General features: G+C 41.4%; 1 protein-coding gene across 3 annotated transcripts; it reads right to left on the minus strand.

Moving 5' to 3' along the window:
* Positions 1-2,616: 2,616 nt before the first annotated feature.
* On the minus strand, positions 2,617-3,132 carry LOC110542871 (protein tyrosine phosphatase type IVA 2-like). Of its 3 annotated transcripts, none has more exons than XM_021629360.1 (2): positions 3,037-3,132; positions 2,617-2,943 (listed from the first exon to the last, which is right to left on the minus strand). In XM_021629360.1, exons 1-2 carry the CDS (start codon positions 3,130-3,132, stop codon positions 2,617-2,619), a joined length of 423 nt encoding a protein of 140 aa, XP_021485035.1. The 3 variants fall into 3 exon arrangements, with proteins under 3 accessions (XP_021485035.1, XP_021485034.1, XP_021485033.1); XM_021629359.2 differs by having other exon boundaries at positions 2,617-2,736; positions 2,812-3,132; XM_021629358.2 differs by having other exon boundaries at positions 2,617-3,132.
* Positions 3,133-13,632: the final 10,500 nt, after the last annotated feature.

The following is a 13,632-nucleotide window of genomic DNA, read 5'->3' on the forward strand; positions in this document are numbered from 1 at the left end:
AATGGAAGGCTTAAAACAGATACTGAGGAAATTTGGAGGTTTATAAGGATATGTTAACAATCTATTTCTATTAAACTTAAACTTCCAAAATAAATGGCTTTATTTCTAGCTATATATATAACCTATGAAAATGAAATCAAAATGGGTAAATAATTTAAATATACCCAGAACATCCGGTGAAATAGGAACAGATATTAAAGATCTCTTAATTACAAAAGCGCAGGACCCTATGGGTACAAGTATAAAATTCTACAAGAAGAACTAATGTCAATTCTCCTCAAATTAGTCTATAAAATAGAAAAGATATTTTGAGAGTTTATTTTGCTTTAAAATTCTTTTGTGAAGTCAGAAGTACATTACTATCAAAACTGGACAAAGATTCAACATCAACAAAAATAAAATAATAAGTCAATCTCTCATGAACATAGATGTACAACTTCTCAATAAAATATATGCAAACCAAACCCAAGAACACATTAGAAGAGTATCCACAATCAACTCAGCTTCATCCTGGAAGTAATTCAACAAACATAAAGCAGTAAATGCAATTGAACTCAGAAACAGACTTAAGGATAAAATCCACACGACCATCTCATTCGATGCACAAAATCCAGCATCCCTTCGTGATACAAGTGCTGGAGAATCTAGGAATATGCAGGACGTATCTCAACACATTAACGGTAACATACAGCAATACCACAACAAACCCCAGACTCTTTTCACTAAAATCAGCAATAAGAAAAAGACGTACATTCTCTCCACCCCTGTTCAATACAGTGTATTCTGTCTAGGTTTCAAGGCTGAAGCAGCAGGAGCTCTTGAAAGATTCCTGACTGATTGGACGGGGTAGAAAGGGAAACAAAAGGAGCACTTGTTGATGTTTCAGCTTCAGTTTAGAATGAAGACGGCTCAAAGACAGCTAGCTGCTAATAATGATGACAGCATTACACAGCAATGATGACTGTGGGTACTGTCACAACCTCAGCGCCGTCTGAGGAGCTGCCCACCTGCTTCCAGTCCAAAGAGGGAGCAGTGTTGTGGAATGACAGATCTAAGCCAAATTAGGAATTTGGAAAGGGGTAAACCTTGGTATCACTCTTCTTAGGAGCAATCTCATGCCACCAGGCCAGAGTTTGTCACCTGCTGCTCCCTGGGGCTCAGAAGTGACTCTCACAGCAGTCTTGCTGGGACAGTTCTTGGTCATGGAGTTACCAATTAGGAGAGAAATGAGCTTGTAATAGCTTCCACTGATTACCTCTCACAGAAACAGTGGGAGCTCTCTGCCCTGCAGCCAACAAGGAAGCAGCAGCACTAGGAGGGCCAACAGCATCTGTGAACTAAGAGTGCTCAATTCTGGTTGTGCAGGTATTTATTGCTATCTAGGAGAAAGTGGCACTTTAAGAGTGGGTATAACAGGAATTCTTGTAGGTGGAGACAAAGCAACATAATTTCCATAAAGTATTAAAATAATTCTTGAACTATAAGGAAATGAAAATGTAACTTAACAAGCGTGCAGACTTCAGGATATTGTGGCTCTCGTCGTTTTGTTTTTGATCAGGTTGTACCTTGAATTGCTCTTTTCCTTTAGACCACAAATTTCCTCTAACAACTTGTGTGAACTTTCTCTTAGCTTCCTTATATGTTTTCCAGCCAATGATCGGTGTTATAATATATTTAAACACCAAACACTGGTTCTCTTAAGGTAATATGTGCAAGTATGCTTTTCAGGTCAGCAAAATAATACTCACGCAAAATAGCAGGTCATGACTTATTTGTTCACTAAACATACAAACACACACACACACTTCATTATTTAACATGCTTTAAGCATTGTACTTAGCAGTGAGGATATTTCTAATCAGCTGAAATACAAGAAGTTGGCAAATGTATCAGGCTTTTTCTTTTTGCGTTATAGTCAAATGCCCTCTCAATCTCCATGTGGGTTCCGTAGTAAGGGCAGCAATGGCTATCTCTGACTGGAACTTTGTTGTCTGATCTTCAATCACTGTCCCCTGGGAAGGGCGCCTTCCCAGGCCACAGCAGAAGAGGATGAAGGTGGTCCTGAAGCTAGTCTGGGGTCAGTTGGTAAAGGATGAGGGCTCCCCTTTCTGAGAACTAGGGAATAGGGCTAAGGGGGAGGAAGGTGGGAAGGCAGGACCAGGAGACGAGGGAGGGAGCTATGAGGGATGCAAACTGAATTAATAAAAATATATATATCAAAAATATTTTTTAAAATGCCCAAGGCTGGCTAATTTATCAAGAGATTTATTTTGATGACAGTTGAAGAGGATGAAAGTTCAAGGTTAGGTGACCTCACAGTTTCAGGCCTCTGGTGAGTCCTTCTTGGCTGTATCACAACATGGCAAATGGTGGGAGTGAGACTCGGAGTCTAGGTTTTCTTTGTTGTTGCTCTGACAGGTGTGTTACTTTTTCCCATCTATTAAAATTTCCTTTTCTTAATTTATTCGTTTTATAGAGGGATTTCTCCCCTGTTTGCTTCTGCACCAATTAGTTGAATCCACTACTCGTCGATGGCACGGGAAAGATTCCGGAAGCGCATTCCAGGTGCCAAGAGTTCGCCTTCCGTGGCAGAGTGAGAAAACCTTCACCTGTATCCTACTGAACGCAGCAATGCACCTTGGACTCCCTGAAGCGCGACTTTGTCCTGGCCGACGTCTTGGGCTCGTAGTTCTCCAAGAAAAGCAGCTGTTTGGTATTGAACGCGCCCCGTCGTTTCTGTCGGATAAAATGAACCGCGTCTTCATTCTTCATCCCGCTTTCTATCAACGCGAGCGCTACCAGCACAGGTGCCCTTCCCAGCCCCGACACACAGTGCACAGCCACACAGGAACCCGGCTCCTCCTGGAATCTGGATTTTAGCAGCTCTAGCCAGTTATACACTACCTCGTTAGGGGGCGGGGCTCCGTCGTCGTAGGGCAGGTCAAGTACGCGGATGCCAAGTTGTTCAACTATCACTTTATCATACGTAGCCTCGCAAACTCTGACCAAGGTTTTCACTCCGTAGGTCTTAAGCTCCTCTGTGAACTTCTGCATGGTAGCACTGTTGGGGTTGCTGGTTATAAGAAAACGCATGTTTTCGTAGCAGATCTCCACTGGGGCTGCATGATTCATTATGGCAAATGAGAATGTGCTGGCGTGTGTGATGGAGAAGTGAAAACATTAAGCTCAACCGAAGGTCTGTTATCGCTCTATTTTCTTTATTCGGCTTCTTTATATGAAGCTTCTCTAAGATAGGCAGACGTACTTAGAATCCTTCCGAATTCAGCCTGGGCCTCCGTGTCTGCAGATGGGAACCTTCGGACTTCAAAAAACATCCAGCCAGAAACCGAACTTACCCACGGGGCCTACATTTAGACGCTAGTGCGAGAGCAGTGGTTTACTTGGTGCTGATTTTTACCGGAGTCATTAAAGGGAGTATACTTGCAGTTATTTCCGAGGAGAGTCTCAGTGTCCAGGATCTTCAAGGCACAGTTGAATACGGCACATAGAGCCCCCAAGGTCACTTGTCGGGGGACTTGCTATGCTGAGCCTGGCAGAAATTGGTCTTCAAATTCGGAATCGCCATGAATGTGCAGTGTGTTCCACCGAAGTGCTGAAATGAGTGAGGAGCTACAGTCTCCCTGCCAGCCTATGCCCTAGATGGCCCTCCAGGCCCGCTGGCAGCGCACGACTCTGCGACCATCCTGCCTCCTCCACTGCAGCCACGTCTCTGCCACCCCCGCAGGGACGCGGAGAGTGCCTCCTCTTCCTCTGAGCTGGACAAAGCCCCTACCCCAGCGGCTAGCCATGGACGCTGCACCCCAACCAATCGGGCCATTGCCAGCCTGGCTCTTACATTTATTTGTTATGGTTTGCTTGCAAAACAATGAGCTTCATTATGACGTCTTCATATACATTCCATGTATTTACTGATTGCTGCTGTCTGCTCTCCTTGGCCCCTCCTCCACCCACTTCCTCATTCCCCTTCTTTCTCCAAAATAGTCCCCATTCCTTTTTTATGCCCTACAGTTATGGCCTGAGATAATATATTTAAATCCATATTTGGTTTATGATGGAAATTTGGATACTTCTCTTTTTTAATCTGGCTTATTTTGCTTCGTATGATCCCTAGTCCAACCACATTTCTGCAAGAATTAGTTCTCATCTTTACAACTAAATCACTTCCCTCGGGTATCTATGCCACATCTTTGCTCCTCACGTGTGATAGACATCGAAACCAGTTCCATATGGTGGCTTATTGTGGGTAGAAGGCAGCAAACAGACATGCAAATATGTCAGGACTTAGGTTTTCTGCTGTGAACACCCAGGTGCTCTTCATCATGGCTATTGTTACAGTGTCTAGAGGCTCCTCTTTTGGCATCCTGTCCAGGAAGCCTTTGTCTTACAGCTAGCCTTCTAACTGGGATATGTGACCAGAAAGTTTATTTGTACTGCCCAGATGTCAAACTTTCTTTTCAAATACTTACTGGCCATTGGTATTTCTTCCTGGCAGAAGTCTTTAGCCTAGGAATGAATAGTTTAGGTGTTTAGTTTTCAGAGCTCTTTTATCTAGACACTAGGCCCTCTCAGAGCCATTATTGGCAAAGGTTTTCCCCATTCTACTATCTCCTTTGCTGTGCAGAATTTTTTAAATTCCATATGATCCCATTTGTCAAATTTCCCCAATTATTTCCTGAGCTATTGCATTTCTTTTCTGGGATCTTTCCCTTATGCCTTTGTCTTGGAAGTATTTCCCCTGTTTTCCTCTAGCAGCTTCAAAGTCTCGGGTCTTACATTAAAGTCTGAAATATTTTGAATGGTTTCTCCTCCAGTGTGACAAATAAGAAAGCTCATTCTTCTCTACACGGATATCTATATTCCCAGAGCAACGTCTTGAAGAGTTGGCCATTTCTCTAAGGGTTATAGCTATGTGCTTATAGCTAGCTACTTCTGTTTCCTCTATTCTATTTCACAAGTCTGTTTTAGGATTAGCACCATGTCCATTTGTTACTGTGCCACTGTTGCATAATTTGAGATTTCTCACTGTGTACAATGTTTTGCTTGTTCGGCTAAAAGTTATTTGAGATATTCAAGTTCTTTGGCATTTCTATATTAATTTTAATTTTTTTCTAGTTCTGTGAAAAGAATAATTGGAATTTTGATGAAACTGCATTAAATCTATACAATGCTTTCAGTAATGTTGCTGTATTTGTAGTATTATTTTTCCAACCCATGAACATGGGAGTCTTCCCACGTTCGGATATCTTATTCAGTTTCTCTATTCAGTCTTTTGAACGTACTTATTGTAGAATACTTTCACCTCCTTTGGGAGATTTATTACTGGCGATTTTAAAGAGCATTTTTTTTCTTTTTTCTTTAGAAGTTCACAATTTTAAGTGTATGGGAAAAGTACTAATTTTGGATGTTGATTTTGTGATCTGTTTTTTTTTTTTTTTTTTTTTTTTTTTTTTTTTTTTTTTGAGTGTCAGGTCTTAGAGTTCTCTGGTAGAATCTTTAGGGTCCTTTAAATGTATGATCATGGCAGAGGCAAATAAAAATAATTCAGCTTCTTTCCTTATTTAAAGAAAATTATTATGACTATTGCTCTATCTAAGATGTCAGCCATATTTTGAATAGGGGCAGAAAGACTGAACACCTTTGACTCATTTCTTATTTTATAGAAAACGCTCTTCTCTACTTATTTTAATTTATTAATAGATTTGTCAAATATAACCTTTAGTTAGTTGTAGTGTGTTCCTTCTACTCCCATTATCTTCTGGACTTTTATCACAAAAGGGTATTAAGCTTTGTCAAATGTCTTATCTTTATTCATTGAGTTGATCACTTGCTATTAAGTCTAGCTATATCCTGAATCACACATGCCAATTTGCAAATGTTTATGTTTAAACTTCAAGAATAAAAAATGAAGATAGTTTTTAATACAATTTTTAAAATTCACACATGAATGCAATACATTTTGATTGTGTTGACCCCTTGATTCCTCTTCTTAACTTCTCCTAGATCTAACTCCAACTTCCCACCCCCTTTAACTCCATGTGCATTTGCTTCATATCACTAATCAAGCCATATTTATGCTGCCTGTACAGGTGATGGTTATGGGACTATCCACAGAGCCTGGTCAACCTACCAGGGGCCACATCCTTAAAGGAAAGGGAGTCTCCTTTCGCAGAAGCCATCAACTGTAAATAGCTCCTCAGTTAGGGGTTGAAATTCATAAGTCCTTCCCCACTCAATGTTAGAATGTTCACTGGCTTGATCTTGTTCAGACAACAACAAAGCTATGAGCTCGGGAGTTCAATAGTCCAGTCATGTCCAGGAGACACTGTTTTGCTTCAGTCCTACCGGATGCTCTTCCACAATGGTCCCTGAGCCTTGGAGATAAAGAGTGATATAGGTGTCCCATTTTTGTCTGAGAGCTCCACAGACACTTATTTTCCGCGTGTTGGCCAGTTGTGTGTTTCTGAGTTAACTGTGTCTTCTGAACAAAGAAAGTTATCTTTCTTTGCTCAGATAATGTCTTGAGTTCTGTTTATCTTTCTCTTCAAACTAAAATAATCCTTCTAGTAGTATCTTTTGAAAGGATGACTTAGAGGTCATGATTTTTTTTTTAGCCTGATTTTATCATGGGAAGTTTTTCCTTCACTGTCAAATATGACTGAAAGTTTCACAGAATATGTGAGACTGAACTGGGAGTTGTCCTCTTTCAGAATTTGAAAGATCCAAGCCCAAGCCCTTCTTGCTGTCATAGTTTGAAAAGTTGGCATTTATTCTGCCTTTAGATATGCCTTTAGATATAAGTAGGTCCTTCTGTTTTACAATTTTCAATATATTTTCTTTGTTTTGCACATTTTTTGTTTTGATTACTATATCACGGAGAATTTCTTTTCTGGTCCTATCTGCTTGGTGTTATATGTGCTTTTTGGCATCTAGATGGGCTTCTCTTTTCCCTAACTTGTGAAAATTTCTATGATTTCATTGAAATATTTTATGCATTTTGTATAAATTCTTTTTCTTGAATGCCAATAAGATACTGCCAGTTGATTAGTTCTTCTAACCTGGCATGAATATTTACATATGTACTGTCATATTTTCACCAAAGTTTCACAGACATTAAGATCTCTCTACAAAATCTTACACTTTAAAGGATATGCTTAAAAGATTAGAAAGTGTAACTCTAATTTTTCCTGTGAGTATTGGAGAAAAAGGCCTCCATGATATATTAGTTCAATTTCAAGAATATTTAGCCATACCATTAAATGGATCAAACACAATTAGTTATGAGGAACAAACTCACAAATGACCATTCCTTACTAATCTACCAAATGGGTACATGGCAAAACATGAACACCAAGGTAAAAGAAAATAAATTGTCTGCTTTCACTTATGTAAAGAAGAACTCAAACACAAACATCATCCATCCACATCAGTACAAATATGTTCTAATTATTCCTGATAAGATATAATTAGTAGCATCAATAGTTATAACAAAATATTACCAATGTTTCAGCACTAACATGAGAGTTAGCATTGTTAAGGTCAAAGGAAACTCTGATTCCCCAAACTTCCAAAGGCAGTCCGAATTTCCAGAAATGGGCTCAATCTGGACTATAGGAGAACTTCTGATCTTTAGATAAAAGCCATCATTCCTGGTTCCCTTCTACCAAGAGGAGGCAATTTCCTTGCCTCTGACAGAGGGATACATGACTAACTGTTGTGGTTATTAGCATATCAAAGCTCATGCTGGCCTCCAGTACACATTTCAAAGTACATGCTAAGTATGAAGGTAGAGGTGTTCCCAATTTTCTGAGAAAGTGCCAGATTGATTTCCAAAGTGGTTGTACAAGTTTGTACTCCACCAGCAATAGAGTGTTCCCCTTTCCACAACCTTGCCAGAATGTGCTGTCACTTGAGTTTTTGATCTTAGCTGTTCTGATAGGTGTAAGATGGAATCTCAGAGTCCTTTTGATTTTCATTTCCCTGATGACTAAGGAAGTTGAGCATTTTTTTTTTCAATGCAGTTTATTCAGGAACCTTGAACAATCATCTGACCCTGGGGAAAGCCAGCCCACAGCTTAAATAGCCTCTGGGTAGCCAACCCCAGCATGCCACGTGGGCAATGCAGATAGGTCCACATACATGGAAGCAAGCCAGATCCTCAGCCTTAGCCAAATGTGGAGTTGTTTGTGACAGAGAGCACTCACCATCGGGAAGGTGGAAGGCGGAAACCAGCTCCATCTTTAAGGCGTGGCATTACGCAGCTCTCTACAGTTCCCCCTTTTTGTTTTAGACGCATCAGGCAAGAGTAGAGGTCTGATCTCTGATATTAGAAATAAATTGGGACTTTGTACTGATGTTCATTTAGAGCATTTTTTTTAATGTTTCTCAGCCATGATGTTGATCTGTTGAGAATTCTCTGTTTAGCTCTGTAACTCATTTTTAAATTGGATTATTTAGTTTGTTGGTGTTTACTTCTTGAGTTCTTTATATATTCTGGATATTCACCCTCTATCAGATGTAGGGTTTGTGAAAGTCTTTTCCCAGTCTGTGGGCTGGCGTTTTGTTCTATTGACAGTGTCCTTTGCTTTACAGAAGCTTTTCAGTTTCATGAGGTCCCCGCTATAGTATTCCTGGACATATACCCCAAAAGATACTCCATCATCCAACAAGGATAGTTATTCAACTATGGTCATTGCAGCTTTATTTGTAATAGCCAGAAACTGGGAACAACTAAAGAATGAGTAAAGGAAGCATGGAACATTTACACAATGGAATACTACTCAGCTATTAAAAACAAGGTCATCATGAAATTTTCAGGCAAATGGATGGCACTAGAAAAGAGCATCCTGAGTGAGTTAATGCAGACCCAGAAAGACAGACAAAGTATATAAGTGGCTATTAACCATATAATACAGCATAACCACAGACCTAAAGAAGCTAAGTAACAAGGAGGACCCTAGGGAAGATGCTTAATCCTCATTCAGTTGGGCAAATAGAATAGAAGCTGGAAGGGGTTTAAAACAGTGAACAGAACTGAAGCCTACCATAGATACACTCTGAAAGACTCTACCCACTAAGGGATGCTGGCGACTCACAGCCAAACTTTGGGTAGAGGATAGGGTGTCTTTCAGAAGGGTTGGGGGATAGCTAGACCAGGAGGAGACAGAAGCCCCACAAGAAGACCAACAGAGTCAACAAATCTGCACTGAGGGGAGCCTTCAGAATCACCATCCAAGGACCATGCATGGAGAGGACCTAGACCCCTGCTCAGTTGTAGCAGATGGGTAGCTCAGTCTCCATGTTGGTTTCCTAATAAGGGGAGCAAGGGCTGTCTCTGACATGGACTTTGAAGGGAGGATGGAACTGGGATGAGATGAGGGAGGAGGCTATGATTGGTATGTAAAGTGAATAAATTAAAAAAAAACAGTACATGCTAACATCCCAGCTCTTCTTCTTCCCCTTCCCTAAATTCCCTCCAGGTCATGGGCTTTTCTCTCCCAGTTACTCATTCTCTTTAGAGTCCTGCTATCCTTAATTAGTTCTCTGTCTGTCTGTCTGTCTATCTATGACTCTTACTGTTTCTGCTTTTCTCCCTATGTTTTCTCTATTTCCATTTCATCTATTCTCCCTTTCTCACAAATAGCCATGTCCATGTCCAGTTTTTGGCCATGTTCAGTCTACTTCTTTCTCCCTATGCTCTGGCTGTTCTCTCTCTCCTGTCTCCTATTTTCAAAAATAAATTTGTTTCTGCTAGTAAGTATGTAGCCTTGGTATAGGCAGCATTACAGTCAAGTAATTTAGCCACTGACTTATACCCATGCCATTTATTTTCTAGGCAATTTTACACTAACTTGAATTTTGTTATGTCTCTAAGTATTCCTGTTTTTTAATCTAATAAATGTGGGGGAAAGTGGTGTAGGACAAAAGAAAAGGGGAATTTTTAAGGCAGAGGATATCATCCTTGACAACAGAGCAACAGTACAGTAAGTTCCTGGTATAGAGGCAGATTCAAGTAGGTGATTCCTCTCTTTCATTGTCACTGGCATCTCAGTCCACTGATAGTGCTTTTAAAAATTACTTACATGGTGCTAGATCTGATGATGAGTCTTGACTCTCATCTTTGATTTTCCAGCATCACTTCAGAGAGTAATACTCACTTGTACTTGAAACCATCCACCTGATTCCTGGGCCTTCAAATTCAACCAGAATCCATTCTACCTTCTCAGCTAGCTATTTCCTGTTCCCCTAATGTCTACATTTTGGTTCCTATAAGTCAACAATGAAAAGGCAGCATACATAGAATGGGAAGTTAAACCCTTATAAAGAATTCTCCAAAATATGTACCCAGGCCTTAAAAAAGTGGGAACTCCTTATCCTAAAGCTACTAAGAGCAGGAATTTCTAGTCTCCATCAGCCTGATAGGAAAAAAGAAGGGCAGTTAATGGAATTTACCAAGAGCTTTAACTGTTAGAGAAGGGAAACCAGAACTTTTCAGTTTTAGTACAGGACTTTCAATAAGACCCTGCAATGACTTAGCCTTGAGCCTAAGTCCTTAACCTCTGTTTCTCCTGCTGTCTGTACTGTATTATGCCTCTCAAGACCTGAGTGTGATGAAAGAAAAAAGGTAGGAGAGACAAAATGCAGAGAAAGGAAGCCTTCCAGGTCTCTATATAGAGTGCAAAAGGTTGAGCGGGCTTGGAGGGAAAGATAAATTGGTGCTGAATAATTCAAAGTGGCTCTACCTTATCCTCCTCTCATTTTTTCCTAGTCCCTCAGTCTTAGGGTGTTGCATTCCATCTGTTCTCTGATGTTCTCACACTTCTGTCTCTATCTCTAACATTTTCTCACAACATTTTTTTTCTTCACATCCAATGGTCTATAAGTCAATCTCCACAATGTCAAATACTCCTTGTCTCCATTCTTTGATTTGTATTTAAGGATATAACTTGAGAAAATAGATAACATTAGGTTTCTTACCACTTCTTTAGAATGCTAAACATGAAACTCTTGCACGCAGCCCTGATAAAAGAACAGGGCCTAAGGGTCTTTTCTGAGAATGATATCCAACCAAGGACCATTTATGGAGATAACCTTGAGATACCAGATAACAGAGATACCCCTTGGCAGCTCAGTCCCCAAATGAGTCTCCTAGTAAGCAGAACAGGGGCTATCTCTGACATGAACTCAGTGGCTATCTCTTTGATAACCTCCCCCTGAGGGGAGAGAAGCCTTACCAGCCCACAGATGAAGACAATAAAAGACAGTTTTCATGAGACTTGATAGGCTAGGGTCAGATGGAAGGGGAGAAGGTCCTCTACTATCAGTAGACTGGGGAAGGAACATGGAGGGGATGAGTGAGGAGGAAGGGCAGGATTGGGAGGGGATGAGGGTGAGGCTACAACTACAATATAAAGTGAATAAATAATATTAAATAAAAAATTATAACAACATAAAACCAGATACACTAAATTGGTTAGAAGAAAAACTGGAGAAGAGCCTAGAACTCATTGGCACAGAAGACAACTTCCAGAATAGAACAACAACAGCTCAGGCTCTGAGATCAACAATCAATAAATGGGACCTCATGAAACTGAAAAGCTTCTGTAAAACAAAGGACACTGTCAACAGAACAAAAAGACAGCCTACAGATTGGGAAAGGATCTTCGCCAACCCTATATCTGACAGAGGGCTAATATCTAGAATATATATCAAGAATTTAAACAGCAACAAATCAAGTAGTCCAATTAAAAAATGGGTTACAGAACTAAACAGAGAATTCTCAATAGAGGAATACCAAATGGCAGAGAAACACTTAAAGAAATGCTCCATATCCTTAATCATAAGGGAAATGCAAATCAAAACGACCCTGAGATTTTACCTTACACCCATTAGAATGGCTAAGATCAAAAACTCAAGTGACAACACATCTGGAGAAGATGTGGAAAGGGAACCCTCCTCCATTGCTGGTGGGAATGTAAACTTATACAACCACTTTGGAAATCAATCTGGTGCTTTCTCAGAAAATTAGGAATAGTGCTTCCTCAAGATCCAGCTATACCACTCCTAGACATATATCCAAAATATGCTCAACTACACAGCAAGGACATTTATTCAACCATATTTGTAGCAGCTTTATTTGTAATAACCAGAAGCTGGAAACAACCCAGATGTCCATCAATGGATGAATGGATACAGAAATTGTGGTACATTTACACAGTGTAATACTACTCAGCATTTAAAAACACAGAAATCATGAAATTTGTGGGTATCCCAGAAGCAGAAAAACACAAACAGCTGATTTATATACTCACTTATAAGTGGATACTAAACATATAATATAGGATATGCCTACAAAAATCTGTACACCTAAAGAAGCTGAGCTAGGAGGATCCTGGGTAAGATGATCAATCCTCACTTTGAAAAGAAAACGGGATGGACATTGGAAGAAGAAGAAAACAGGAAACAAGAGGGGAGTCTACCACAGAGGGCCTCTAAAAGACTCTACCCAGCAGTGTATCAAAGCAGACACTGAGACTGCTCATGTAGCTCATGTAGCTCAGTCTCCAAGTGGGTACCCTAGTAAGGGGAACAAGGACTGTGTCTGACATTAACTCAGTGGCTAGTTCTTTGACTGCTTCCTCCTGGAGGGGCATCAGCCCTGCCAGGACACAAAGGAGGGCCATGCAGCTAGTTCTGATGAAACCTGATAAGCTAGGGTCAGATGGAAGGGGAGGAGGACTTCCCCTTTCATGGACTTTTAGTGAGGGGCATGGAGAAGAGATGAAGGAGGGAGAATGGGATATAGAAGGAATGATGGAGGGGGCTACAGCTGGGATAAAAAGTGAATAAGCAGGGGACTCCAAGATGGCGGCGAGCAGAGCGCACCGTTTTGGAGAGGCAGAAGACATGAATCTCCGTAATTGGTGAGTGGAGAGTCAATCAAAGCTAGAATTTGGACTGTGGGGCTTTCTAAAGGAGAGGGGCCACCACAGAAGTGTGGAGTGCTAGTAGATTTAGATCGGGCACGGACTTCTCCGGGAAGGAAATAGGGCACTTCCCTTGTCCGGGCCTCCCGCGGGGAAACCCGCACACAGCACCAGGCAGCTGAGCACAAAACTCACATCCAGGAGATCAAGGCAGCAGAGACAGTGCTCCGGGACCCTTACAGCAGCGGTCTGCTGTAACCACCTGTTGAACACCCGCCCCCTCCTGGGACACGTCCGGCTTGGGGCCCTCCAGTCCCGAGGATCGTCCCCTCCCCCATCCTGCTGACGTGATCCCGCGGCTTAGACCGCAGCAGGAAGTGCAGCGGAGCTCACGCCCCAAGCGGCCAGAGCGCAATAACCCCAGAAACCTCCTCACAGGAGGAGCGCAGGCCCAATCACAGAGCTCCAACCACTGAGCCCTAACCACAGAGACTCAGATCCACAATAAAATTCTTCCTGGATACCAAAGCCGCAAAGCTCAGTGCCTGGGACCCAAGATGGGAGGAGGCAGGGCTCTAGACCCCGCAGCTGCAGCGGAGAGCAGTAAAGGCCTGCTGAACGCCACCACTCAGAGGAGAACACACCCGACCTAGAGCCCTCTGGCTGAGCTCTTGACCTGTGAAACACA

This window comes from Meriones unguiculatus, chromosome 6 (assembly GCF_030254825.1).
Source record: "Meriones unguiculatus strain TT.TT164.6M chromosome 6, Bangor_MerUng_6.1, whole genome shotgun sequence".
Taxonomy (NCBI): Eukaryota; Metazoa; Chordata; class Mammalia; order Rodentia; family Muridae; genus Meriones; species Meriones unguiculatus.

Bases quoted from the DNA above. Each gene is read 5' to 3' on its own strand.
- LOC110542871 (XM_021629358.2), bottom strand. From the start codon at position 3,132: ATGAATCATGCAGCCCCAGTGGAGATCTGCTACGAAAACATGCGTTTT.